Source organism: Phocoena phocoena, chromosome 19, assembly GCF_963924675.1.
Source record: "Phocoena phocoena chromosome 19, mPhoPho1.1, whole genome shotgun sequence".
In the NCBI taxonomy this organism is placed as follows: domain Eukaryota; kingdom Metazoa; phylum Chordata; class Mammalia; order Artiodactyla; family Phocoenidae; genus Phocoena; species Phocoena phocoena.
In genome coordinates, this window is record NC_089237.1 from 19,171,710 (window position 1) to 19,199,317 (window position 27,608).

Here is a 27,608-nt window from a genome sequence, read left to right on the forward strand (position 1 = left end):
GTTCCCCACCCCCACCCCAGGGCTCCTGGGAATTCCCACACCCTCCAGGGCTCAGTTCCCAGTTGGTCCCATCTTTAGCTGGCTGGGCTGGAGGCAGCCCAAGGCCCTAGATCCTGGAAGCTCAGCTTAGCCAGTGACCCAATGGCCCAGGTCTTCTCATCCAGGCTAGGGGGGAATTTCTTCCCGGGCAGGTCCTAGTCCTCCCTCCCCAGCCCCATTTTATTGATCTATACCAGAAAGTTTACCAGTTTAAAGTGTACAACTCAATCATTCTTTAGTATGGCCACAGAGTTGTGCAACTGTCACCATAATCTAATTTTACGTTTCATCATCCCCCAGAAGAAACCCTGCCCCCAACCCCATCCAGCAGCTGGTCCTAGGCAACCACCCATCTGCTTTCTGTCTCTACAGATATGCCCATTCTAGACATTTCACATAAATGGAATTATACATTATGTGGCCTTGTGTCTGAGGTCCATTCTTGTTGCAGCGTGTATCAGTACATCATTCCTTTTTATTGTAGAATAATACCCATGGTATGGATATACTGCCTTTTGTTTACCCACTCATCAGCTGATAAACGTTTGGGTTGTTTCCATTTAGGGCTATTATGAATAATGCCGCTACGAACACTTGTGCACAAGTTTGTGTGCACATTTTTTCATTTTTCTTGAGTAGATATCTAGAAGGCAAATTGCTGGGTCCTAAGTTAATCCTACGTTTAACATTTTGAGAAACTGCCAGGCTGCTTTCCAAAGCTGCTGCACCATTTTACATTTCCACCAGCAGTGGATGGGGGTTCCAGTTTCTTCACATCCTTGTCAACACTTGTGATTTTTTTTTTTTTTAAATTTATCTTTGGCTGCGTTGGGTCTTCGTTGCTGTGCACGGGTTGTGGTGCACGGGCTTCTCATTGTGGTGGCTTCTCTTGTTGTGGAGCACGGGCTCTAGGTGTGTGGGCTTCAGTAGCTGTGGCACACGGGCTCAGTAGTTGTGCCTCGTGGGCTCTAGAGGGCAGGCTCAGTAGTTGTGGTGCATGGGCTTAGTTGCTCTGTGGCATGTGGGATCTTCCCGGACCAGGGCTCAAACCCATGTCCCCTGCATTGGCAGGTGGATTCTTAACCACTGCACCACCAGGGAATTCCCTACACTTGTAATTGTCTTTTTAAAAGTATTCCCTTCTTAGTGGGTGTGATGTGGTGTCTCCTCGTGGTTTTGATTTGCATTTTCCTAATGACTAATGATGCTGCATACCTTTTCATGGACTTACTGGCTATTCGTGTTTTCTTTGGAGAAATGCCTGTTCAAATCCTTTGTCCTTTTAAAAGTTGAGGCATTTGTCTTTATTACTGAGTTGTAAAAGTTTTGTATATATTCCAGATACAAGTTCCTTATTAGATACATGCTTTGCAAATATTTTCTTCCAGTGTGAGGGGAGTCTTGATCCTGTCCTTCAAAGCACAAAAGTTTTTAATTTTGCTAAAACCGAACTTATCTTTTATCTTCTCTTTTATCACTCATGCTTCTGACATCATATCTAAAAACCACTGCCTAAGCCAGGGTCAGGAAGATGTACTCCTATGATTTCCTCTAAGACTTCTCTTATGTTTAGGTCTATGATCCATTTTGAGTTAATTTTTGTATATAGCGGATAGCAGTCCAAATTTGTTTGTTTCCATGTGGGTACCCGGTTGTACTAACACCATCTGTTGAAGACTGTTTTTTCCCCAGTGAATCATCTTGGCCCCTGTGTGGAAAATCAGTCGACTATACATGTTAGGGTTTGTTTCTGAACTCTCAATTCTAGTCCATTGATTCCTAGTTATCTATCTGAGTCAGTAACAGAGAAGAGGTTAAAAGGGCTCATTTACCTGAATGTCCACCCTCAACTTTTTGAGGAGTGGATGCTGGGTGTTGTACCCAGGGCTGCTCCAGGGAAGGTGGCCTGTCAGGGAGGAGAGGGTTTGAGGAGCATGGAATGAACAGGGTGTTCCTGCCCCTCCTGGAGCAGCAGTTGGTAGCCTGCTGTTAACATTCCTGGGCAGCCCCTGCCCTGGAGGCCCCAAGAGGGAGGAATGGAGAGGGAGGGCTGAGAAAGAATGTGGTCACCTTACATGGCAGTGAGGAGGGGGAAGGCGCCCGCCCTGGCCCACCCCGCCTGCCAGGACAGCCCGCTGAGCTCTTGGGCTGCCTGCCTCAGCACCTCGAATTTTCCAGCTGCCCTCAGGAACCAACCCTACTCTGAGCCTCGGCCTACACCAAGGCCAAAGGCAATCAGGGCTCAAAATAGCCAGGCTGCTGAGCCTTGGAGAGCACGCTCACAGAACAGGGAGAGGAGGGTGGGCAGACGTCCAGGTCCCTGCTTCCCCTGGCTGTTTGCATATGTGGTGCAAAAAGTGGGACGGAGATGGGTCCCCATGTCCCCTCCCCCACATGGGTAGTGTCTGAAAAGCTGCCTTGGCTCAGGGAGTGGGGCTCAGGGAGTGGGAAAGCCCTTGGGAAACCTGAGATAAGGTGAGAATTTCACAAACTAAATGCCTGGCCAGGGCCACTGCAACTGCGGTCTTTGATCAGAGGAAAAAGCAGAAATGCTGGCAGAGGGAAGTGGCAGGTGTAAGGATACTAGGTGGGCTCAGGAGGGCTGAGCCTCGAGTGACGCAGGGGCTAGGGGCTGTAGGCACGCAGACAAGCAGCCTCCCTGACAGAGTCAAACACACTTTATTCCCCACGGGAATGTCTGAACAGAAGGGCCTTGGGCAGGGTTCCTGATAAAGAACTCTGCTTCAAACCCCTGCCGTAAACAGAGCAAAGATCATCATGTAAACCACAGGGACCTGACGGAAGGGGGCTCTGCACAAGGGCTGGGTCGGGTCACACGGCTACTGCGCGGTGAAGCTGGGGCGGGCGGCCCAGCCTGGGAGGGTCCAGTGAACAGCGCTAAGCAGGGGGTAGGGGTGGGGTGGGAAGGGGCCGGACAATTGAGGGGGTCCTCTCGCCCACTGAAGGCGCGGGGATCGATTTAGCTGAGGCGGCCAGGGCTGCTGTGCCAACGCATGATTAGAAGGCCCCAAGACCCACGTCCTGGCGTGGGGGCGACAGGGGCGGTGGCCCTTTGGGGGTGCTCCCCACCAGCCCCGACAGGGCAGGGCCACGCAGCTCTCACAACTGCACGCACTGGCGGCCCTGCCAGCTGCCTCCAATCAGCAAAAGGTGAATGACATTGACTTTCCCTGCCCAGGACCCACCTGCTCCACTTGGGGTTGGTGTGGAAGTGGGGAGGGGCGCCGGTGGGCAGAGCAAGGCAGGTCTGCAGGCAGAACCAGCCCTGACGACTGCAGTTCCGCACTCAAGACTCGTGATTGGGGGTGGGGAAAGGTCTCCGGGTCTGCACCAGGAAAGCATGGACTTGGACCCTCTGCCCCGAGGGCGTGCTTGTGGCCCACACATGGCCCGAGAAGCAGCCACCAGAGGAGCCAGCCAGGACCTCTGCTTTGGGTCCACCCTGCTGTGTATGTTATGCTGGGTGCTAAAGGGGCATTCTGGGAAGGAGGAGGAAAGGGTGTGAGTTCAGGGTGGGGGTCAGGAAGGTGGTGCAGGGTATCCAGGGGCCCTTGGGGCTGCCAGGGAGAAGCACGCACGCTGGCACAGTTGGGTCCAGCTGAATTCCTGATGAACGAGCACACTGAAGACCAGAGGGGGTGGGCAGAGGACAGAAACACCACCTTCCTGGACCCACCCCTGCTAATCCAAGAGTGGGGAGTGTTCAAGAGCACCCCATCCCCAACCAGGAAGGAGAGTGGCAGGAGCAGGGGCTCAAAGTCTGGGTGCGGACAGCGAAGGCGCTCCCTCCAAGCGCTCTGGGCTCCTGTGTAAATGCATAAACTGCTTCACCACCAGGGGGCAGAGGAAGGGCTGGACAGAGGCTGGAAGGGCAAGGAGGGTGCCCAGTGGGAGTGGGTTTGAGTGACCGCTCGGGCCCGCTTCTCTCCAGAAAAACCACTGCACTACAACACACAAAGCTGGAGGTGGCGGGGGACCCAGGAAGGGCTGGGTCTATCTAAATGACTCACAGGTGGCTGGGGGAAGGGTGGCAGGGATCACAACCAACGGCAAGTGGAGCACAGCTAATCACCGTGGAGGGAGCGGAGGGCAGAGGGCGCACAGCCCCCCTGAGGGGCTTATTCGTCAAGCTTCCCTTCTCGGATGTGCTCGAAGGAGAAGGGTAGGAACTTGAAACCCGTCCCGCTGTAGAATTTATTCTGGAATTCCACCCTGGAGAAAGAGAAGAGGAGACTCATCATTCCACAGAAACCTTTTGGGACTCCACAGCTGGGCCAGAAAGATGACCCAACCCCAAGCTCCCCGAGTCTCCTGCCGCCCACAAAGTCCAGACCTTGGCCTGCTCATGGCACACACAACCCTAATCCTAACACAACCTCCCACTCGTGACGCCCAGGGCCTGCCCTCGGCAAGAGTGCACACCAGTGCGCTGGTCTGGCTTCCGTTCCTGCTCCGTCCTGCTCAGCGGAGAGTGTGTTTATGCAAAACTCTCTGCAGAGGGCCATGTGCAAGAAACGCTCAGCCGGCCTGAGCCCCTAACGACGGAAGAGCCCCCCAACACCCCCTTCCTGTCAGGGCCCACAGCGGGCCTCCAAGGGAAGCTTGTGAGTAGCCACCAGCTCAGCGCAAGGAACCCTGGCAGGCGCCACTGTTTTCTTGTTTATTTCTCTTCTTGGGGGGGGGGGAGGGGGAGGAAGGAGAAGGGAGGGTTGCTAGTGAACGGTGGAGGCTTTCGACTTAGGGGAGGAAATTCCCAGGAAAGGGGGAAGTTAGGAGGGGAAGCCTTCTCAAAGCAACGGCAAAAACATCCTCCAACTACAAAAGCATCTAAGAAAGAATTCTTCTCTTGGGGACTGAAAGGAAAAACAGCTTTAGCTCCCTTCCCCGGCAGCCCAGCATCCATCCCCGATGCTCTCCCTGGGCCCTTCAAACTCTGAGGGGGCAGGAAGGAGCACACGCCTGTATGCAGAGCCAGGCTGCGAGTTCGCCCTGGATGTCTGCCCAGCAACCAAATCACCACCAAATATGGGCAGAAAAATGCATGATTCAGAGGATAAGAAAGCCAAGGAGAGTTGCCCTGAGGAATAGTTTCCACTCAGGGCTGTGTGACTCTGGGGGCCCCAGATCCCTGGGGCAGGCCGCAGGCAGCGGGTTGACTGTGACTGCACAGCAGGGCGCCAAGACGCTCTCCACCGTCATGCCCCTCACTCAGCCTTCAGCCAGGGCGGCCTCCCTCCGAGATAAGGGAGGAATCAGTGAAAAGGGAGTGGGAAGAGGACTGTCTGCTGGTAGCCCCGAGATGTCCTCAGAGGCCCCTTCAGCCCTGGGGCGCTGGCTGAGGAGCTGACTGCAGAGCAGCCAGCTCCACCCGCTGGGGAGAAGAGGGGAACAGAATTTTCTGTGTGGGTGTAAGAACAGGCAGCCTTCTCCCCGACCCCACATTCTGGGGGCCACACCAAGGCCCCCAAAGCCTCTCGGCCCCTGGAGGATTCCCATCAGTGTCTCGGCCAAGCCTCGCTCAGAGTAAATGGGATCCAGGAGAGGGTATTTCAAACTGCAGTCAGTCACAGGACTCAGCCCTGAGTCCCAGCTCCTGAGGCCTCCTCCGGGGGAATGCGGTGGGGATGGGGGCAGGTTCCTGCTTCCTTGCCCGCTGCTGTGACGACTGAGTCCTCCACGCTGGGCACACTGTGTCTGCACACGGCAGTGGTATTTCACTCCGCTCAACAGCGCACAGCCAGACGGTGGGCAACTCACCTTGGGGTCTGTGAGGTATCTGGAACTCTGACCTCTGGCTGGCTCATCACACAAACAACTCTAACTCCAGACTGGGTGAATGGAGAAGCTGCAGACGTTCTCAAACGCCTGAGGGATCACCACCCTTCTCTTGGCATCATCCTGCCTGCCTCATCTGCATCAGGGGACACACGCCTGGGATGGGGGCACATAAGTTCTGCTGTGTGAGCAGATGGGCGGTCCCTCGGACACACCACCTGACACCACCTTGCCCACCAGCTGCTGCTCGAGGTGAGGGACTTAGGGTGGCCCCCACCAGGGACATCTTGGGTATCTCAGCGTCAGCCTGACTTCGCCTCCCTTCTCAGCCGTGCTCACCCTACCCTCCCGGCGCAAAGCTGGAAAGCAGTTTCCCTGTTGGTCACCCCGCCCTCTCCTCCCTCCCAGCCAGGGAGCTGGGTGCTTCCTGAGAAAGGATAAACATGAAATTCTCTGGGCCGGGGCACAGCGGGGCCCCGCTGGCTGCCCTGCAAGTTCTTCCTCCTTGAGGGGCTCTGCTCGGGGCACCTCCATGGACCCCGCCACGCCCCAGGCCACTAAAACGCATCTCAGGGTTCAGCAGATGTGAGGAGAGCCTCAGGCAGTCAGAGGGGGTTCTCTGTCACCCCCGCCAGCTCCCGCACCTGGAAAAGGCAACCCAGTGGCCCAGAAGGACTAACTGGGAGTCCAGAGAGAGAGGGCGATCCTGCCCCACGACAGAAACCATGTCTTCTCAAGTGAATGAAGGGGAGAGCCTGGGCCTCCTCCCTTGCCTGTGGGGATGTGACCGAGGGGAGGCAGTTCTAGAAAGATGGTTCTGTCCCTCTCCGAGCAGTGCCGGGGCCATGAGGTCACACTTCAGGTGTTCTCGTTCTCCTGGGCAGCCACCCCGCGGGGTCCTGCTGTGGCGCCACTGAATTCCTTACAACAAACTGGTCCCCAAATCTGTCCCTTTAGCCCCCAGTCTGTGAGTGTTCACGTGGAATCCGTTAGCTAGGAAGGGATGAGGTTGCTGTGAAGACGGGCCATGGGGCGACGGTCTTTCTGCTAATAGCAGTCCGGCGTCCACAGTGAAAACCACAAATCATACCCCTGCCTTTGCCTTTTCTGAGGAAGAAAAGACATCTCATTATGGTAGCCAAGAAGACCGAGCACAATACACACAGCTGGTGGGAGGAAAAGAGACAGACGTAACTCGGGAGGAGACAGAATTAGCAGGCGGGTGCGTGAACCCGCTCACTGCTGTTTCCAGATGTCACCTGCCTCCTCATGACCCTGCATGAACCTCAGACCTGTGGTTTATCCTTGCTTTCAAATCACAGGTTTTTCTTCTTGTCCCCACCAAAGAGACCCAGAACTTGTGTAATGGGGCAGCCCTTGCATCAGAATCAAGAAACCCCAGCTGAACACCAGGGGTAAAGTGACAGGTATGAAGATGCCCAGGCTGGACGCCAGGAAAAATTGCAGCAATGTCCCTGCAGCCATCTTCAGTGGGCCCAGCTGTTCCCACCCCCAAGAGGATGGCCTCAACTCGGAATTCCTGCAGTCCTGCTGGACTAAGGCCCAGGAATCCTCGAGGCATGTCCACACTAGGCCAGGAGGGGGTGCATGAGCACCAATTTCATTCACTCCTTTCTGGTGGTGGGGGAGATGCTCCAAACAGGCCCCCAGTGATGGGATTCTGAAAGTTGCACAGAGGAGTTTTCACTGTTTTTTCTCTTCTACCCAGTATTTCCACTACCAAACAACAGCAACCACCCACCACCCTGCAAGTACAATATGTCTGACCAGCCTACTCCTTGCAAACTGCATCTGCGAGGCATTCAGGTGGTATCACGTGCATCCCCCTGGGGTCCCCCTTCTCTCTAACGGACTGGAAGCAGATCTTTACAGGGGCCACAGCCCTCTCCGCAGGGCAGCCGCAGCTGCAACTGAACACAGGTTTACGGTGTGCCAGGCACCGCGGCAGTCACTTGGTCTGTGCATCATTTCCTACTTAATCACAGCAACCTTGTCACGTGGACATTATCATCTCTTTTCACATGAGAGCAAGTGAGGTTCAGAGAGGTAAGTGCTTTCCTCAGGGTCACCCAGCCAGCACCGGCAGAGCTGGAATTTAAACTCGGGTCACCCGATTCTGAAGCCTGCTCTCTCGCCACTTGTCACTTCCTTGGGCTCGTTCATGAGGACGTGGGAAGACACCTTCACTCGAAGGCCGCAGGTGAGCCTGAGGAAGAAGTAATCCTGCAGGCAGCAAAGCAAGACCTCCCAACCGCCTCAGCTCATTCTGGACAACAGGCCTGAGTCCAGGCGGCCCTCCGTGCTCCGTGGTGCCTGGCTCACTGCTCTCACAGGTCTGTTCCAGCTCCTTGGCTGCTCCCACCCACCCAGGGAGGATGCAACAGGCTCCCCACTTGGGCTGGAGTCAAGGTGGCGTGGTAACTGTTCCCTCAAGCCCAGGGCTCAGGAGGCGGGGAAGGGAATAGGAAAGGAAGCCAAGAGGGCAAGAAAAAGTGAGTCACCCCAGGCTGGCAGCACAGACGTCCCCTCGCACTGAGTGGTAGGAAGTGTGCTGGGGCGAGCCTGCGCTGATAAGCTGAGAGCCGGTAGCGGTAGCGTGGCCAGCCTCCTGGCTCCCAGTAAACAACAGCTGGGCGGGGAGGGGACGGGAGGCGGGAGGAGAGGGCCAGGCCTGCGAAAGCACCGTGTACTGACGCAGCAGGACGGACTCTTCTAAGGGAGCTTTTGAGGGAAGAGTTAAGTCCCGGCCACGGCTCTCCCTTACATGCCTCACGTTCCCCTCTGTAATTTAGAACAACAAACGGCGGAATCTTTGAGCAGGCTCAGCTGTAACCAAGCCAGGAGAAAAATCAAAGATAAAGGGAGTGGGGAAGAGGTTTCTCAGGTTCAGATTTTGGTTTTCTTCAGGTTTCGAGAAGTGATGGAGAGAGAGAGTCACGGCCCTCTTCTGACCTTGAGGTCATTAACACCACAGATCATCTCGTCTAGGGAGTCCTAAGGTAGGGCCAGTGAGTTTGTGAGCCCCTAAACTGGTAAAACTGTGTGTGCACACTGAGGGGGGTGCTTCTCTGAGGAGAGGGTCTACAGCTTCCGGAGCCACTGGACCACAAAAGAGAGGGAGAATCATAATGTGAAGGGGGAAATGGAGACGCGAAGATGTAGGGTTTGAGGTAGGGTAGCCAGATAAAGTACGGGATGCCCAGTTTTTAGTATAAGTATGTCCCATGGACATTCGGGAAATACAGTAAAAAAATATTCCCTGTTTATCTGAAATCCAAACGTAACTGAGTGCTCTGTAATTTTATTTGCTAAACCTGGCAACCTTACTTTGAGGTCATGGAGTCACATTCCAGACCAGACCCCAGATCTCCCACTCCCTGGGACTGAGCTATCTCCATGCAGAGCCACTAAGAGCCAAAAACGACATTAAAGAAACCTGCCCTTCAGAAGAAGCTGCTTCCGTGTACTGAGCTAGCGTGCTATGGAGTCAAGAATCCCCCTACTCACACAGAGCTGCCAGGGGTCCTACCCAAAGACACTGGCACGATGACAGAATAAGGGGGACGAAATGAGGGCACAGTGTGCTCTAGCACTTTCCTGGACGTAGAACCTATTCCAGAGCTGCTTTCATTGCTCTGAAGACAGGAGAGAGTTATATGCCAGTGAGAAAAACCCCCAAGCAAACAAAAAACCCCAGCAGATCTTTTAAGCCATAATCAAGAGCACTGAAGAAGGCTGAAGACAGGGAGAGCAACTGTGACAACACTCACCAGAGAATCCTCCCTGGCAGCTGTGAAAGTGAGCTGTGCTCTTCTGTGGACATTTCCTGAGGCTCACTACCAAGTACGTCCTTGGGTATGAGGATGTGAAAGCAGATACTTCCTAGTGTCTCTGCATTCTGGACAGGAGTAAAACTGCCCTCAGTGCAGCTAAGGACACGTCCCCACCCTCGGCCCCGCGATGCCGCTCACCAGTGTAACCGCAGCGCATGGAGGAAGGCTGAGAGGCCCTCCATGATCAGGAGGATGGCCACAGTCAGGGTGGCGAAGGCGGCAAAGATGAAGAACAGCGCCAAACCTCCCGCCAAGCTCTTCACGCTTAGGCCGATGTGGATCACCATGGTCCAAAGCACCTCAGACAGCTCTGCGGAACGGGGAGACATGACATCCGGTTCAGCTGGGCCAGGGGTGCTGCAGGCCTTGCGTTTTGCTCTGCCATCCCTCAATCGCAGTCTTCCTTGCCCCCTGGCTTTCTGCGACCTTACCAGCTAACCTGGCCAAAGCACTGATCCTCCCACCTGTACCTCATCCTCTGGATTCAGGAGTCAGTAATTCCAGAGGCTTTACATAATTTCCACTCTCTGTAAGCCCCCACCTGAGGGAGTGCCCGGAGAAGGGGAGAAACATAGTTTTTGACCTGAGAGAAATACACTCACGTGCATGAGCGAGGCTGAGGGCCCAGAGCCGCAGGTAGGAGGCGGTATTGGAGATGCAGCCCAGGCAGTACTCAATGGTGTGGATGGCCTGGTGGACCATGGTGTCCCCAAAATCAAACTGTCATGGGAGGAAACCAGAGAGAAGATATAAGGCTGGGAGGGGCATGTGCAGGGCTCTGAGCGCTGGCACGAACGGCTACATGGGCCTGGAGCCCCCGGTGCTGAACTCCTGGTGGGGATTTCAGCCGTGCCGTCCCCAGAAATCCTGCCTGGCTGAGCCCCCGACTGGGACACCCCATGCCCCTCAATACATCACATTTTAATGAACTACATCTTAATGAGACTCTTCTCAACACATCTGCTTTTTCTCCCCACTAGGCTGTCAGCTCCGGAGTGGCTGCATGTTGAGGTAAGAGCGGTCTGGGAGCACCTGCTCTGGCTGACTTCCACCTCACGGTGCCTGAGAGCGGAGCACCCTCCTCTGAATGAGCCAGGAGGGCAGGAAGGGCTCTTCCCCGGGTCGTACGTCAGGGGACAGGCCACCAGGCTGGAAACCGCCTGGAGAAGACTAAACCTCTGCAGCCACTTCTTATTTTCACAACACCTTGGCGGCAAGATAACCTCCTTTTACTTTTGAGACTTCTGAAAAGATCACACAGGGACGTTTTAGCAAAAGTTTTACAAATTCCTACTTGGACGCATGATGAAGACTAAACGGAACGTGGATTGTTGTTTCTGTTTTCCTCACGCTCCCTTTCTTCCAGCTTTTGCCTCAACATCAGAAATTATCTGCAGCATAAAGCAGAGGGGCTGGAGCGAGCTTCCGGGAGCTCCCTGTTAGGGCTGCTCCAAGCCAGGCTGCTTGAGAAGCCGCAGGCACGCTTCCGGGCCTCACTCTTCTGGGTGGGGCCACAGCCACTGAAGGCCAGGAGGTGGGCCATTCCCCTCCCTGGGGCCTCCCCGCCCCTCCCCACGTGGTCCAGACCAGACTCCAGGAGCACTGCCCAGTGGGCCTCCCCAGCTTGCCCTGCCCACAGGTCAGAGTCTATTTTTCACCAGTTTCTTTGCAGACTCACATGACTTCATTCCCTAAAGATACCAGAAAGAACTGTCTTGAGAAATCACATGGGGCCAGGAGAGGAGGGCTGGCTGGTAAGGCGCTAACGGCCCAGGCCTCACAGGCATGGCCAGTGGGGAGAGGGGCCAGCTCAAACTCGCCATCTCTGGGCTTCTGCCTCATTTTCCCTCACCTTTGACTATCTACACCCAGAGTATTTCTGGGCTTTTCTTCTGAAACAGGCTCTTCCAAGTCTCCTAGTTACCCTGAAAACTAGGGGTAATCACAGTCACCGGAACCCCAACGCGCCGTTAAGAGCTCTTTGCCACCACTGCTCGCCGTCGCACCAAAGCCCACGTTCTGAGGAAGGACAGGCCCCCAGCTCCAAGGAGCACAGGGCTTTAACTAAGAGCTCTGAGAAAGAAGCGAGTGCGGGGCTCCCTCAGAACCAGCCCCTTGCAGCATTTTTATTCCACCTTGAGTTTCTCCCATGAACAGCTTCCCTTCCAGGCACTGCTCTCGCTTTTCCCTCTCCTCCATTCCCAACTTCCTGCTTTGCAACCTTGGGTAAGTTTTCTTATCTACGTAGTGGGGGGAGATATTAAGTGGGGCGAGAATGAAGCAAGAAACCCAGGCAAGCGCCTAGAGGTCTGTCACTGCCCCATGTGAGTCCGCTACGACTGACCCGGAACCGCCGCAGACGCCCCGTCTAACTCTCTACCACCTCCCCGCTGCCGCACCGCGCCTGCCCCTCACCTCCTGCGCCCTCTCGGCTCCGCACGCCTCCTTCGCGCGCTCCCCTTACCTCCCAGCCAGGTCTCACAGGCATCCTGTGACCTGAGCCTCTGCGGTGTCCGCCACTACTGCCTTGTCCTGCTCCCTCTTCAGAAGGCTCTCCTCCTACCTCTGGATGCTCCTTCTCAGCCTCCTTCTTGGTTCCTCCTCAAGTGCTGGAGTTCCTGCCTCAGCCCTTAACGTCTCTCCTGTAGCACTGCCACGCGGGCCTTCAGCGGCCACGCTGGGAGGGGCTTACAAATGGACACCTCTATTTCCGTGTTGCCTGTTTCCAACCAGCTGTGCCACATCTCCTCCTGCTGCAGCACAGGTGCTTCAAACTCGACGCCACCCAAACTAAACTCATCGATTGCTCTCCTCTGACCCACCAAGACCTACTTCTACTCCTCGTCCCATGTCTAACAGGGGGTCACTACTAGTGCCCCAGGCACCCAAACCTGGAAGTCGAGCCTGACTTTTCACTCACTCGCACTGCCTACATTCGTGAAGGCACTGGGGCCTGCAGCTTTTACTTCCTTCAGCTCATAATGGTCCCTTCCTTTCCAACTTCCACTGCAAATGCCTTCAGGCCTCCCAGTTCCTTCCCGACTCCTCTCAGACTGTGCCCCTCCCCCACCCAATACACCCTCTACCCGCCACTAGGGTATTTCAGCAATGGCACGCGCTGTGTCACTTCCAGCTTCACTGCCCTCTGACGCTCCTTCTTACCCACTCTACTACGGCTGGTGTCCGCCAACCTCTAGCCTCACTTCTCACCAGTCCCTCAACTCCTGACTCCGAGCTCCAGCCAAGCTGAATACTTGTTTATCCCCAAAATGCGCCTTGATGACGCAGGCCTCTGTATCTTCATGATAACTATACATACTGATGCATCCGCATTCCCTCCCTCTCTCCCTCCACAGAGACGCCGGCTTGACCAAACTAACCTCAGCAATAATCTCCTTAGGGAACCCTTTCCAGGCCTCCTCTTCCCTACCCCCACCCCAGTGTTTGTCAGGTGCCCTCTTCCTGTGCTCCCACAGCATCCTGGGCACACCTTGATCACAGACTGTGTCCTAAATTTGGGAGTTCCTTGAAGGCAAGGACTTGTTTTTCTTCTCTCAGTTCCTGCAGCTCTAAACAGAGTGCTTGGCACATGGAGGGTGAATGAATGGATGGGTTGGATGAATGTACCTAGAGAGATGACACAGTGGGGAGAGGTCCCACTGACCCCTACTGAGTGGTTACAGCCTTCAAAAATTTCCCAATCAACGAGCCTGGCCCTGGTTTGCAGCTGGACTGTTGATGCCCCAGGGAGAGGGACTGCTGCTTCCACCTGTGACGTATTTAGGTAACTGAGACAACTATCGAAACCTGGCTGTAGAGAACTAGACTGTGTATGTACCTAACGATGATAAAATGTCCTCACTACTTAGGACGCTGTGGGAAACTGAACCTCTGAGGGAGCTGGGGGGCCAGAGACTGGGGAGGCTGAATTCCAGTCCATCTTGTTTGGATGTCAACTCCCCTGGGACGTGGCTACACGTGAGGACTATGCTGACAGGGACCTTCCAGGCAGCTCAGCCTGTGGCTCTGCACAGGTGAGTGGTCCAGAGGAACGCAGAAGCTCCCAGATGCCAGCAAAGGAGCCTCTCCGGCCTTCCGGAAGACTGACAACTGCCTGCTTTCACACAGAACAGCAAAGCTTTTTCCCATTCCCATCCCACTGCCCCCGAGGGAGGGCCGGGAGAGCCAGGAAAGGGAAAGGTTCACAGGTCTGGGTATTTTAGAGAGAAATTTGGGGGGAGGTGCAAACAGTGCAGCAAGGCCTATTTTAGAAACGCAGTTCAAAGCTTGTATATTGCTAAATGAACTACTGCTGAGCTAGAGGGCCTTCTACTCTGGCTGTGGCCAGAATATTTAGCCAATTTGCTTTCTACTCTCTGTTGTCCTCTATGTGTGACTGGTATAACATGAACTCCTTTCACACAGATGGATTGTTTTTTCTGGGATGCATCTGAGAGGCAAAGCCTCCTTTTGAAAACTGTCTACCTCCCGGCTGGGTCACGTGGAGGTAAAGCGGACCCCAAGCGAACGTCCAGCATTCTCACTCCAAGCACCATCAAGCCGATGAGGGCAGCAGGAAGAGGTCGGCTGCATCTCAGACAGGGAGGAAGGGCGAGCTTTCCCATAAGCACTCAGAGGAGCAGGGAGGAAACAGTTATTCCCGGGGCAGAGCGACCATACATAACAACACAGGAGAGGAAGGCAGGGGCCAATGGGATTTAACTCCCAAGGGGAGTCACTTCAAGAATGCCAGTGCAGACATTACTTGCAGCTCCTTTAAAGCCATTCTCAAGGCATTAGATCAGCAAAGTCAATGAAACAAAGACAGAGGTGACTGACGTGAGATGCAGTTAATGGAGATGAGCTTTTTCAGAACACGGGTTCACAAACTGGTTAGAAATGGCCGGTGAGATGCAGAATACATGGGTGTCACGTGTGGCCCCAGGATGCAGCAGGGACAGCAGAGTGATCACAAGGACGGGAAGAGAAGCCCCAGATAAACATGAAGCTAAAGCCAGCTTGTTTCTTACCACTTCATCCTCGGTAGGCTTGAAAACACAAATTTACACTTAGTGGGAAGCCATGCCACACACAAGGTCACAAGTCATGAGCACAAGGCTACTGATTGCTTCTTGGGGGCGGGGGCGGGGGCGTGGGGACTGTGAATGTTAAATGGTCTGACATTGGAGGCAAGCCTCCTCAGCATAAACGGAGAGCAAAGTCAGCAGGACCAAGAGTGTTGATACTTAATTTTTGAAAGGCATCCCAAGCCTTGCAATTTTTTTTAAAAGTCATACACATAGCAGACGCGGTCAGTCAGACTGCAAAGTCCAGTCCCCTGGGTCCTCAACTCCTTTTCTATTTGTTTTAAAAAGAATATACTGAATAGATGAGGTTCAAAAGTTCAGCTCAGAGGCTTTGTGGTACCAACGGTCAGGCAAGGAGATTGGATTTTAAAAAATCCAATGGTGGTTTAAGGAAAAGTCTAGCTTGGCTAAACTAGACTAAACTTGGCTAAAAAGTAGGCAAGTCACATTTTTAAAAGGCTCAATAAAATGTCTGCAACAAGAGCACATTAGTGGAACAGGACTTCAAAAGTCCCAGTGATTAAAGTTCCAACGGGAACCATTCTGGGGAGGGGCAGGGGATGAAGGAGCCGCCGTAAGTGGCCTGGGTTTCTGGTAGTAAGAGCTGGGGCGCTGGGGCCGGCTCTGCCTCGGCCCCGAGGGGAGCAGTCAATAACTGAGATCTGCGTGCAGGGTACTGTGGGCCGCTTGGAACTCAGGAAGCCGGACAACAGAACAAAACTGCTGCGGGCTCTGCAGGCAACACCTGGAGTTCAGAGCAGGGACCACTGGAAAAAGCTGTAGTGCCCTAAGAGGTCCAGAAAGCAAGCCGATCCTCAGTATTAGTCTTTTCAGTTTTTCAAGGAGCGGACAGGAGTGAGGCCACTTAGGGACACGAGACTAGGGCTGACCCGAGGTGGGAGGAGAGGAAGCCCGCACCACTGATCTTACCTCCTCTGCGTCCTCTGAATGGGTGGAGAGCTGGTCATGCTGAATAATCTCAGCATCCTCCTCTGTCGGTCCGTTGCCCACCCTGATCCCACCAAAGTTGAGAGTTCCCTACACAGATGAACAGAAAGAGTAGAATTTGCCTGGGCTTTAATGTGACATTCTGTGACGTGGGGAAGGGCGATGGTTAGTACATACAAACCTCAGAAAAGCATATATTCTAACAACAAAAACAAAACCCACTGATCGAACAGCTAAGTAAAATCAAGCCACTGTTCCCATCCCAACTACCACCGCCCAGGCCCAGCCCGAACTACATTTAGCACCTCATCCTGATCAGAGGCAACAGGCAGTTCCTGCTGCACCAAGAGACACCAACCTTGCCTCGGCCAACGCCGACTGAGAGTCCTGCTTGCGTGTAAAGCTTAATACGAACAAAGTCTCCTAACAAGCGCAGCTCTATCTGTAAAGAGTTCAATGGCCTAAGTTTTTCTGGAACTAAAGATTAAACTTTCTAACAGGGAGGAGAGCCAAATGACATGGTGACTGCAACCAAGTCTGTTAAGATTTCAACAGGAGCCCGAGAGCTCCAGCAACCTCTCCCTGAAATGTACCGGGTCTCTGCCCAGGAACAAAGGACTTCCCAGGTCACAGAAGAAAAAAAAGCTTAATGTACATTAGCTTGTAGCTAGAGAATACTGACTTAAAACAAAACAAAACCAAACCAAAACAACCCTGACCCTATCCTTCAATGGAGGATTCTGGAGTGTTAACACAACCCTTCCACAGGCAGGTGGGCGGATGCTGACTGGCTGCTTGCTGCCTCTCACTCCCCAGGCAGTTTTCAGCAGGGTCCCTAGGACCAGGATTTCTAAGTCAACCTGATTTGGAAAAGTTTGGGTTTGCTGAGGCAAAAGGACTCTTTGGGTACGAAAACCAGGCAGAACTGGGGTTAAGTCTGACAGACACCACTCAGTGCTAACCTGCCATAGAGTGAAAAGGAGCTGAAGAAACAGCTCCAAGACCCACTTCATGTGGTTTCTGTCAGGGGAGTCAAACAAGGCAAGAGTTCAAAGACTGCTCTCCTGCAAAATGGCCTCTGAGCAGCAGCACGAAGAATGTGCACGCAGCTTCGGTCAATTGCCCCAGGGTCCCTCCTCGCAGCTTCACCTCTGGTGTGCATCTATGACCACAGCATACGACCATCAACCCTCAGGGTTTGGGCAGATTCTCTCTCTTCTTCTAGCAGTGGTCAGAGAACCAGTTGCATCAGAACCTTGAAAGTTGCATTTCACTAAGCAGAGATTCTCAGATACCACCCCCAGAAATTGTAAATTTAGTAGGTCTGGGATGGGGCCTAGAAAATCTGTATTTAAAAGAATATTTCCCCAAGTACAAACTGTATGATCATTTCGAGTGTCTATCAAAATGGAAAAGGCATGCACAGCTCTTTGGTCTCGGCCGCCGACATGCCATCCAGAATAAGGAAGACCCGGAAACTTAGGGGCCACGTGAGCCACAGCCACGGCCGCATCGGCAAACACCGGAAGCACCCGGGAGGCCACGGTAATGCTGGTGGCATGCATCACCACAGGATCAACTTCGACAAATATCACCCAGGATACTTTGGGAAAGTTGGTATGAGGCATTACCACTTAAAGAGGGACCAGAGCTTCTGCCCAAGTGTCAACCTTGATAAATTGTGGACCTTGGTCAGTGAGCAGACACGGGTAAATGCCACCAAGAGCAAGACTGGAGCTGCTCCTATCACTGATGTGGTGCCATCAGGCTACTACAAAGTTCTGGGGAAGGGAAAGCTCCCAAAGCAGGCTGTCATCGTGAAGGCCAAATTCTTCAGCAGAAGAGCTGAGAAGATTAAGGGTGTGGGTGGGGCTTGTGTCCTGGTAGCTTGAAGCCACATGGTGGGAGATTCATTAAATGATGACAAGTGAAAAAAAAAAGAAGAAAAGGCACGCACAAAAAAATGCATGCACCCTTTGAGACAGCAAGTCCACTGCTGGGAACATCTGTACCTGTGAAGTTTTATCAAGATACAAGGACAAGGACGTTCCCTGTGTTATTTGGAATAGCAAAGAACTGGGAACAACCAACAGAGCCATCAACAAGAGAATGATTACATGATTTAAGCACATCCAACAGAATGTTCTATGGAATGCTAGGCAACTATAAGAGTATCACTACGAAACAATCTCTAAGGACACTAAATTTTAAAAAACCTAATCAAGGGGCAGCAGAGTGCTACAATTTAAAACACAATTGCTAATTTGTGTTTTAAATATATATGTACATACACATATACATATTTCTATCAACAGATGATAGATATATGCTGATATCTGCAGAAAAAAATTTTAAGGCAAACTTCCCCACCTGTTAACAATAGCCTGGAGGAGAAGGTGGGGGAGAAGGGCTGGGGACGGGGAGGCTTCCACAGTCAGTACTATTTGCATCTCTAACAAGTGCACCAATTGCTTTGATTTTAGTCTTTAATGTCAGTAGGGGGTTGTCTGGATCATGGCATCACAGGCAATCTTTATGTTCTCCTCCACTTGTCTGCTCTGTCTTAATGCCCTAAGAAACAAATTTAAAATTCACCAGGTGATTCTGCTGTGTAGGCAGATCTGGGAGCCACTGAAGCGCCTGGCACCTCCAGGTCATGCAAATGTTACACCTGACAACCCACAAAAGGTGGACTAAAGGTGCAACACAGGTGCGCTTTCTGCACCACGCTGGTGACAGGAGAGGACTCCAGAGTATCTTGGGATGGATCCCAGGGTCGAGGAGGCAGGCTTTAGGCTTTAAGGCCTAAAGCAGAAAGCCATTTCTGAAGCTTCCCCCAATCAGCAGATGAAGTGAGGGGTAGACAGGTTAAACCTCCCAGCCAGACACGAATAAGTGTCCCTTCAGAACAGAGGGGATGTGAGTTACAGGAAGGGGGATGAGACACACAGCAGCAGAAAGAAGAAAAGAAAATATTAAATTGTGATACACTGCTTACAGACAACCAAGAGGACAGAGAACAGAACAAAAACAGATCAGTGTTCATGTCCTCAGTGCTTGGGGTCAGGAATCTAGGAGCCCCGTGGTAGAATGGTCATCCTGATGCCTTCGGGCTGCCCTCCAGAAACAGACGTTTGGCCACTAAAGAACCAGTGCGCTAAGAAGTCCCTCTGAATGTGCAGGTTTCCAGACCAGGGACTTTTAACTTGGATATTATCATAAAAGACGATGCCAGACTTAAAAGTATCAAGACTGACGCAGCAGAAGCACACCTTAAATAAACTGAGACTAGCAGAAAGAAGAGCACGTGGAAAGAACGCCAATGTGTGGACAGTGTGTGCTTTAAGGGTTTTTTTTTCCCCCTCTCATTAGAAAGAAGAGAGTAAGTCCCCATTTGAAAATAATTTTAAGCAGCAACATTTAAGTATCTTCTGATCCAAAATATCAGCCTTTTTAGACTAGTCCTAGAAGGATAATTATAGCAATTTTCTGAGTTAAAATGATCAGGAACACCTAATGAAGGAAACAGTCATCATCTAAATATTTCCTTTATCTAAAGGAGTATGATGCTACTAGAACACAACAGTATATGAGTAATCACTACTGGTGAGATTTAAAAAATATTATAGATTCATTACCTAGAATGGACCGGGCTAATTTGATATTAGTGCATTGTAAGATTTTGGTCAAGAGATGTTTTAAGGACAAGTATTGAAATGCTTAACATTCGAAGTGCTGTTACCGAATCACGAGTTAGTACTGAAAGAAGGAAAGACCAAAACAGAAGATGACTTTGGTTATTACACCAGATGCAGAGTACACACGAGACACATGGCAGGGTGGAGGTCTCAATGAACGGCTGAGGACATGAGGGCTTCTGAGTGTCTCACAAAAAAGTAGACACGTATAATCTTCCACTGGAAAGAGAGTAAGTTATAGCTAAAATGGACCAAATGTCCAAGCATCACTCTGAAGCAGAACTTTAAAGTGCAGGGAAATCAATTCAAGAATCACAGAGATGTTCTCACTCCATGCTAAAAAAACCCATCCAATACATGGTCACAAAATACAGACATGAAAGTGGATGAGTCTAAGAGCTGCCCTCTTGGATTAAGATGATGGGGCTTGGAGAGGGTACAACAACCGCCCTGCTTCCATAGACAGGACTGTACTTACATACTGAATGGAAACTTAGTGGACCAATGGTAAAGATGATATCAGAATCTATTCCTAAGAGGTGGAAATCTTTTCTGTCATCCTCTCAATGAGTAACAAGGACATACTTCCCAAGAGCACACACGTCCCATGCTCTCGATATAATTAAAAAGAATTCTGCTGCACTGTTTGCCACCTCTTTAAACAAAACGTGATGGTTTGTTGGTTTTAATTCACTCACTGTTGCAGCTGCTGCTGCCTCTAGTCCCTGTTGGCTTGGGGTTGGGCAGACTGGGGCCTCCACAGGTTGCCCCTTCCTGGTAGTGAATGGAAGAAAAGAGGAAGGGAGAAGGAAACAAAGGAGGGAGGGAGTGAAAGGGGAGACGAATGAGGGCACATGGAAGGATGAAGATGGTCAGAAAAGGGAGAAGGCAGGTCTTGTAACTCAGCTGCTCTCCAACAGGAGTAACAATCTAACAGCTGCATGAGTCATGCAACACGATCTTTTGGTCTTTACCAGGCAATATAATAAGTAAGCATTATCGCATAGCCAGAAATGGACATCTGGCATCTTAAGTTTGTGTGTGTGTGTGTGTAATTCAGGTGCACACATACGTACGTTAAGTAAACACAAGTATGTATGCTGTTTTTTAAAAAGAAAAAAAGTCAATGTGCTTTAAACCAAATCTTTCCCCGCCCCGGATGTTTTGGTTGGTGAAAGTATCACGGTCTCATTTTAAAAGAAAATCTATCAGTGTCAGCCCTGTGGTTGCCCTGTGGGTTCACCTGTCTGCAGCTCTTGCAGCCTTGCCTGGCTGATGCTGCATCGAGACGGGCCCAGACCTGGATTTTGCTGAGCACAACATGAGCAAAGCGTGAACAGGAGGTAAAAACTTATGACCTGTTCTCACTACCGGGGCTACTCAAAGCTGAATCTGGATGTCTGAGCAGCAATTACATGCTTGGTTTTGGTTTTTTTCATTTCAGCAGGTCTAGTGTTCATGCTGGGATACAACACAAATGCATTTTAAGAGAATACAGGTTATGCACAACTCATTATATCCAATGAGGAATTGCCTTGATCTTAAGAAAAAGTCTAGTAAACTTTCAGCCATAGAAATACACCCACCAAATGCTTCCTCCTCAAATATTGATGGCGAAGGACCAGTGGTTTAAACAGCAGCATCCAAGGGACACACAGCAGCGCAACCACTACCAGGAAACACTGAATTCCTTTCTGCAAAGTAAGAAGGACAAGGCACATCACATTAATCAAATGTGCAGTTTCCAACTCCGGCACGAATTCCCTCTAAAATAGTACTTTCCTGCCGACTTCTGAATAAATAACACAATCCAGTTCCTCAAAATAATTAGCAGATGTTGTGGCAAAGCCCAGGACTGTCCCATAGGATAAGAGTCATAAATTCTACCCTTTCCGCATACAGAAGTTACAGTTCACCCTCCCAAAGGAGGAGGATGGGCTGAATTCAGATTTGGATGTGTGGGCTGATGGGGATTTTTTTTTTTTTTTTTTATGTGGACAATTTTTAAAGTCTTTATTGAATTTGTTACAATATTGCTTCTGTTTTATGTTTTGGTTTTTCGGTCGTGAGGCATGTGAGATCTTAGCTCCCCGACCAGGCATCGAACCCACAACCCCCCTGCGCTGGAAGGCAAAGTCTTAACCACTGGACCACCAGGGAAGTCCCTAAGGCTTTTTCAGAGTCACAGAAACATCTGGCTTCCTGACCTAGGAAAATCACCTAAGACAGTCTACCTCTGGGTTGACGCACCTGTCCAGAATACAGCATCGAATTACCAGAGTCCCCATAGGAAAAGAGGAACATGTTTATGAAATGGATCAGAAGACTTGGTGCTTTCTCAGATGTGTGAGCATCATAGGCTGTCCACTTGTAAAAAATAAGGATAACCAAGTAGCCAAACAAAGAGGTCATGAAGATTATTTCTGGAATAAATCCAAAGTAGATATTCAGGGGCTTCTTGAAATAGCTAAAAAGTAAGAGAGAAAAAAATGTTAAAGGTGAACAGACCCAGGGTCACCCCTATACCAAGTATACTAGATTTTCTACCTAATGCTCCCTCAACTCTACGTATATCATTTGAAGAAGCAAAAGCCAGAAGAACTGGAGGCAACAGAAACAAGCAGGATTAACTATGACTACCAAACTTTTGGACCGTGAACAGCTCCAATACCACCCCTACCAATCTCTCATGAGGAAGAGATAGGAAAATCTAGTACATTCTGAGACCACAGTTCATAAGTTTATGTGAGTTACACATCAAGGGAAAAGAACATAACTCTCATTTTGATGAAAATTACACAAGGTTTTTTTTAAAGATCTTGAGTATGACTACATTGTTAAGGGACTAATATTAAGCAAGCTTCATTCAAACAAATGAGATTTTTATAAAAGCATTTCTTTAACATAGAATAGTGTTCTGAGTTATTAATCCCTCCTTAGAGGTGTTATGATCTCTTTAGGCAAAAGCACTGTCTGAACTAAGTGCATTCTTATGATGAAACAGAGTGACTCACGTATGGTTGAAAAGGCTCAGGCTGACTCCAAACATCATGTGGATGATACCAAGGATAACAGACATCTTCATCTTAAAAGAGTTGAGGAAGGTCAGTTTATTGGTAGCAATGTTCCAAATCTGTCACAACCCAAGAAAACAAAAAGGCATTACAAAGAGTTCTCAAATGGAAAAATACTCACCTATTCTAAAAAACAGTTGTGTATTTTTAATTACGGAAAATGCTAAACATACACATAAGCAGAGAGAATAACGTAACAAACTCCCATGTGCCTATGGCCCAGCTTCAACGATTATTTACTGACTCCTTGTCAATTGTGTTCATCATATCCCCAACCCACTCCCCACCTCCATATTATTTTGAGGCAAAGTCCAGATACTATGTCATTTTACCTGTAAATATTTCAGTATGGATCTCTAAAAGGTAAGAACTCATTTTTAAAACATGACCACAATACTGTTATCATACCCCAAAGCATTAACAATGCTTCTATAATACCCTGGAATCGTTAGTATTCAAATTTCCCCAATTGTATCCATACTTTTTAAAATAATTCATTTATTCAAAGTGGGGTCCAGACAAGGTCTATAACAATGATTGCTTGATACAGCTTTTAAGTCTCTATAGGTTCTCCCTCCAGCTCTCCTTTTTTATTCATTACAAAAGATTTGTTGAAGAAATTGGGACGTTTATCTTGTAGATGCTCCCACAATCTGTATTTTGCTGACTGAAACCCAGTGGTGCTGTCCTTCCATCTATTTTTAAACATTAATTGCCTTATGCTTTGTCACCTAAGGCTTGGATGCCTGTAAAATTTTCCTGACAGTTCTGCCTCCACTTGGCCATCAGATTATGTTTCCTCAATCGTGACTCCGAGGCAGTCATTCCCTGTGCTAAAACCTCCCAGAACCCCTACTGTCATCTCTATGATAAAGTGCAAACTCTGTACCCTGATAAGCCAGGTCTTCCACCATCTAGCCCGGCATCTTTTTTTCTGAACTGGCCTCCTCATGAAGAGCTCATCCTCGGTGACCTCTAACCTGACAACTTGTGGCTGGTTCTCTCTGCAGCCCCAGTCTTGCCTGATGTTCTGCAACTCCAACTGCCTGATGGACTTTTATACCCGGGTGTCCCACAGGCACTTTAAACTCAGCATCTACCCTGTAAGCACCAAATGAGATGTCTGCAAAAAAAAAAAACTCTGTAACTACAGAACACTACCTAAATGTGAGATAATATTATTATTAGATTCCAAGTTACTTGAAGTCAGGACCTGTGTGTTAGAATTACGTGTTTCCCCCAGCAGGCACTATGCCTTGCAGACAATAGGGATTCAGTAAACATCTGTTAAATGCACATATGAAATCTTATTAAGTATCTCCAAGCCTTAGTTTCCTTATCTGTATAATACAGATAGCAGTACCTACCTGACAGAATTGTTTGGGCATAAATCAGACATGCTGAGGGCTCAGTACAGTCTCTGAGCTACAGTAAGCATTTCAGTACTGTTAATTTCTATAATAATTAACTTTGTATCTCCCTACGTCTATGCTTTTGCACACACTTCTCTTCACCTATAACAATTTGAAATATTTTTCAAAGGCCAGATTAATTCCCATTTTTTACAAGAAACTTAATCTTTCTGGTCCATAATGATCTGCTTTTCCTCTGGAATTTTGTAATCCTTACAATCTAACATTTAGGCTTAAATTCCACACACACCCCTGCCCCCGCCTCCCCTGTTTAAGCACATAACACAAAAGACTTGATCACACTTTACTTGCCTAAGTATTTGAAAAAAAATAAAATTCCGGGATAAGTTTTTTGTCTAAGTATGTAAAGATAAGAATGGAAATCTAAAATCCATAGAAAAGAGCTATTTTTCTTTGTTAAAACATCTGCTAAAAATAAAAACCAAACTAAGTTAAACAAAAATAAACTGGGAAGGAGTCTTGAAAATCAATCTTCCCAGAGTCAGTATTATTAGCCACATCTAAAATAAGGAGTACAGGAAAAATCACTTGGCTCCCCAAGGCATCTGGATCTCTTGCAGCTTTAAAGTGCTCTGGACAGATACACTGAGGTTTTCTAAAAATATGTTAACTAAAACCCAAATAACTATTTATCTTCATTTTCATTCTCTCACTTCTGGGTTTCAGTTAAAACACTTGGTGTCAGACATATAGAAAAGAAGTGCTCTTACTGGATCGATGCCAAAAGGATATGGTCCACCGAAAACTCCATGGACAGCTGGGTTCAGCTGGAGGACAGGGTTTCCGCGAACTGTCTCTTCCCTATCATGTTAGGAGAAAAGCTGCATTTATTTTTTATTCAAGAGAGGGAAATTACTGGGGTTCAAAAACTGATCCCCAAAGAAACCATTGATACTATAGCTATTTTGTCTCTTCAATAAAAGGGAAGGGATTAGCATCAGAGAGTGAGACGGGATCAGAGATAACAAAAAGAAAAATTAAACACACATACAAGACCAGATAGAGAAATTGGGGAACCCGCTTTTAACTTACAAAAAGAATCAATGTTCCTTAACAATGCTGAACAAATCACAAAGCACTTCCCAGGCTGCAGCATAAATAAGAGGAGACACTACATTCTTTTGGAATAGAGACAGTGTCAACCGCTTCCTAAAGAAGTGTTAGTTTACCACTTGTCTGGAAAACCAGAGCTGAACACGAAAGGAATAAGCTTTGACTTTCAGCTTCTTTGCAACTTACGTCCAATTATATAAAGTAAACATTGGCCGCACACTCCAGGATGACCCGAAGATATTAAGAGACTTGGAAAAGCAATCATTGTAGATGAGGCCCGTGTAGATGGAGAACACACCCATCAGCAGAATAATGTACCGTCCGCTGAACACAGTGCTAAACATCTGGGAGCCAGGAGAAAAAGGTCAGTGAAATGTACTCATTAGCTGCAGCTAATGTCGTGACAGCGTTATTTAGAATGTACTAGACCCTTCCTCTCACACCACTCTTACACCATTCTGGGTCAGAGAGCTTGAAGTAAAGACCAAAATACAACGCTAACAAGAAATTTACTTTCACAGCATGTGACCTCTTTAGTGTTAAAATGAAAATAACTTCTCTATTCTCTAAATAGTCTCTATAACTTCTCTATAAATTCATGGATCAAAGATTTCCAGATAATTTTCATAATGAATGCTTGAGAAATTATAGTTTCAGACCGACACAGAGGTAACTTAAACATTACCTCGTTCTTGAATTAACTAGTGGTCACCAGTGGGGAGAGGCAAGGGGGGAGGGACACGATAGGGGTAGGGGATTAAGAGGTACAAACTATTATGTATAAAATAAATAAGCTACAAGGATATATTGTACAGCACAGGGAATAGAGCAAATATTTTATAATAATTATAAGTGGAGTATAATCTATAAAGTTTTTGAATCACTATTTGTACACCTGAAACTAATATAATATTGCAAATCAACTATATCTCAATAAATAAAAAAATAAAAATACAATAAATACACTTCCATCAATCATTCTAGAGGAAAGACTGAATTATCCTTCTGTCTGTACAAAATTATTATAAATGTGTTGCCCTATGAAGAGACAATGATAGTAAGCAGCCAAAGGTTATACAAGAAAAATATTAGAAATATATCAAGAAAATAATAAAATTATCTTATGTTTCTGAGTTTCTATCAAAAACAAACAAGACATTACCTCATTCTCATTCTTCTGGGAGAGGATCCGGCTCTCCCTTAACACCATCCATACAGCAAAAAGGGTCATCAAAATGCCGTGGCCAAAGTCCCCAAACATCACAGCAAATAGGAAAGGGAAAGTGATGATGGTATATGGAGCTATAAAGAAACCAAAGAAGGAAAAAGACCCAGTACAGAAAACCGCAGCAATTCCGAACATATCACATCCCTCTCCATCATCTAAGATCAATATAAGGTGACTTATTCCCAAGCTGTTGGTCAGAGGGACTCGCAGGGGTAACTTTCACGGCAGGATGTGCACAGCCTCACAAAGCAGCTCTGGTGGCATCCCAGCTACTGCCAGCATTTTCAACAAAGAACCTCACGGGAAATCAAAGTTTTGTCTCTAGTGTGCACCAGTGTGGTCTGTTCTTTGATTCCTTTCTCTCACCCCTGGGACACTGCTCCTGGGGCAGGCCAGCTTTCCTCCCTTGTATAGTAACCAGCTGAAAAAAGCCACTGGGTGAGTGGGAGAAAGCCCAGAACCTGGAGCAAAGCAGGCCCTGCAGAAGGCTCCCACTGAAAATGAATTCTCAGACCCTGGATTTAATCATTAACTCTCTGAACAGAGGAGAAATCTGCCTTGTGCCTAAAATGGTCAACAATTGCTATATTTTCTCTGTCTAACCTGGAACAGGGAAGCTATTTTAAAATATCAATTACCTTGGAAAAAACTTTTTGCTTAAAGCAGTTCCAGCAAATGGTGTGCAAGAGAAAGCCAGGTGCTGTACAGCCGCAAGGGCAAAGAGAGGAATCCAATCCATGGAGCTCATTCCTATAAAACTCCTATAAAAGCACCTCCTAAAGGGGTGCCACCCAGCGATAAACCTCACTCCCTGCATCCAAACAGGCACCTCCTCACAGGAAATACACAACAGCTGAGGCCTTGACAACATCTTTAGTTTTAAGCCAATTGTGTTCAATTGCATTCAGAGTGAGGCACTGAAAGAAATAACAAAGAATAAAACCTCTAAGAGGGAAAAGATTCAAGCTTTTTTACCTGGATTTATCTCTCGGTAAGTTCCAATTCCATAAGCATCCACTATGTTCTGAAAGCCACATGTGAACTTGTTGGTTTTGTTATAGGTTGGGGGAGTCTGGTTTGTCTGCATCCTGTTCAGGATGGAGGGCACAGTGGAGCCACTGTGTTCCTGGGAAACATAAAGCACATATTTCAGAATCAGGTCACCCTCCTAATTGTGATGGTGGTTACACAGGCATATATATTTATCAAAACTCATCGAACAGTACACATAAAATATGTGTATTTTCTTTTATGTAAATTATATCTCAAGCTTTCCGGTCTTTGGGGAAACTGGAACTAGCTATAAAATTTACAATGAAAGATTTAAATGAAGTCTCAGGAAAACTATCCTCACCATGAAAAAAAAAAATTCTAAAATATGTAACCAAAGAAAATGCG

At 48.9% G+C, this 27,608-nt stretch overlaps 2 protein-coding genes across 18 annotated transcripts in view; one reads left to right on the forward strand and one right to left on the reverse strand.

Moving 5' to 3' along the window:
* Positions 1-2,704: 2,704 nt before the first annotated feature.
* The window catches only part of ATP6V0A1 (ATPase H+ transporting V0 subunit a1), a 55,608-nt gene continuing 30,704 nt past the window's right edge, over positions 2,705-27,608 (reverse strand). For 5 of the 17 annotated variants that reach the window (XM_065896487.1, XM_065896483.1, XM_065896489.1 and 2 more), the window contains 12 exons: positions 27,186-27,336; positions 26,145-26,284; positions 25,169-25,326; positions 24,640-24,730; positions 22,437-22,555; positions 21,673-21,889; positions 21,009-21,116; positions 15,707-15,814; positions 14,720-14,737; positions 10,292-10,409; positions 9,828-9,999; positions 4,179-4,272 (listed from right to left, as the gene is read on the reverse strand). In XM_065896487.1, the coding sequence (XP_065752559.1) occupies positions 4,179-4,272; positions 9,828-9,999; positions 10,292-10,409; positions 14,720-14,737; positions 15,707-15,814; positions 21,009-21,116; positions 21,673-21,889; positions 22,437-22,555; positions 24,640-24,730; positions 25,169-25,326; positions 26,145-26,284; positions 27,186-27,336 (1,494 nt within the window). Of the gene's footprint in view, positions 4,273-9,827; positions 10,000-10,291; positions 10,410-14,719; positions 14,738-15,706; positions 15,815-20,120; positions 20,193-21,008; positions 21,117-21,672; positions 21,890-22,436; positions 22,556-24,639; positions 24,731-25,168; positions 25,327-26,144; positions 26,285-27,185; positions 27,337-27,608 lie in introns of all 17 variants that reach the window. The other 12 variants (XM_065896488.1, XM_065896484.1, XM_065896491.1 and 9 more) reach the window with 6 other exon arrangements.
* LOC136138007 (large ribosomal subunit protein uL15-like) lies at positions 17,173-17,616 on the forward strand. The gene has a single exon (XM_065896494.1). It carries the CDS (start codon positions 17,173-17,175, stop codon positions 17,614-17,616), a length of 444 nt encoding a protein of 147 aa, XP_065752566.1.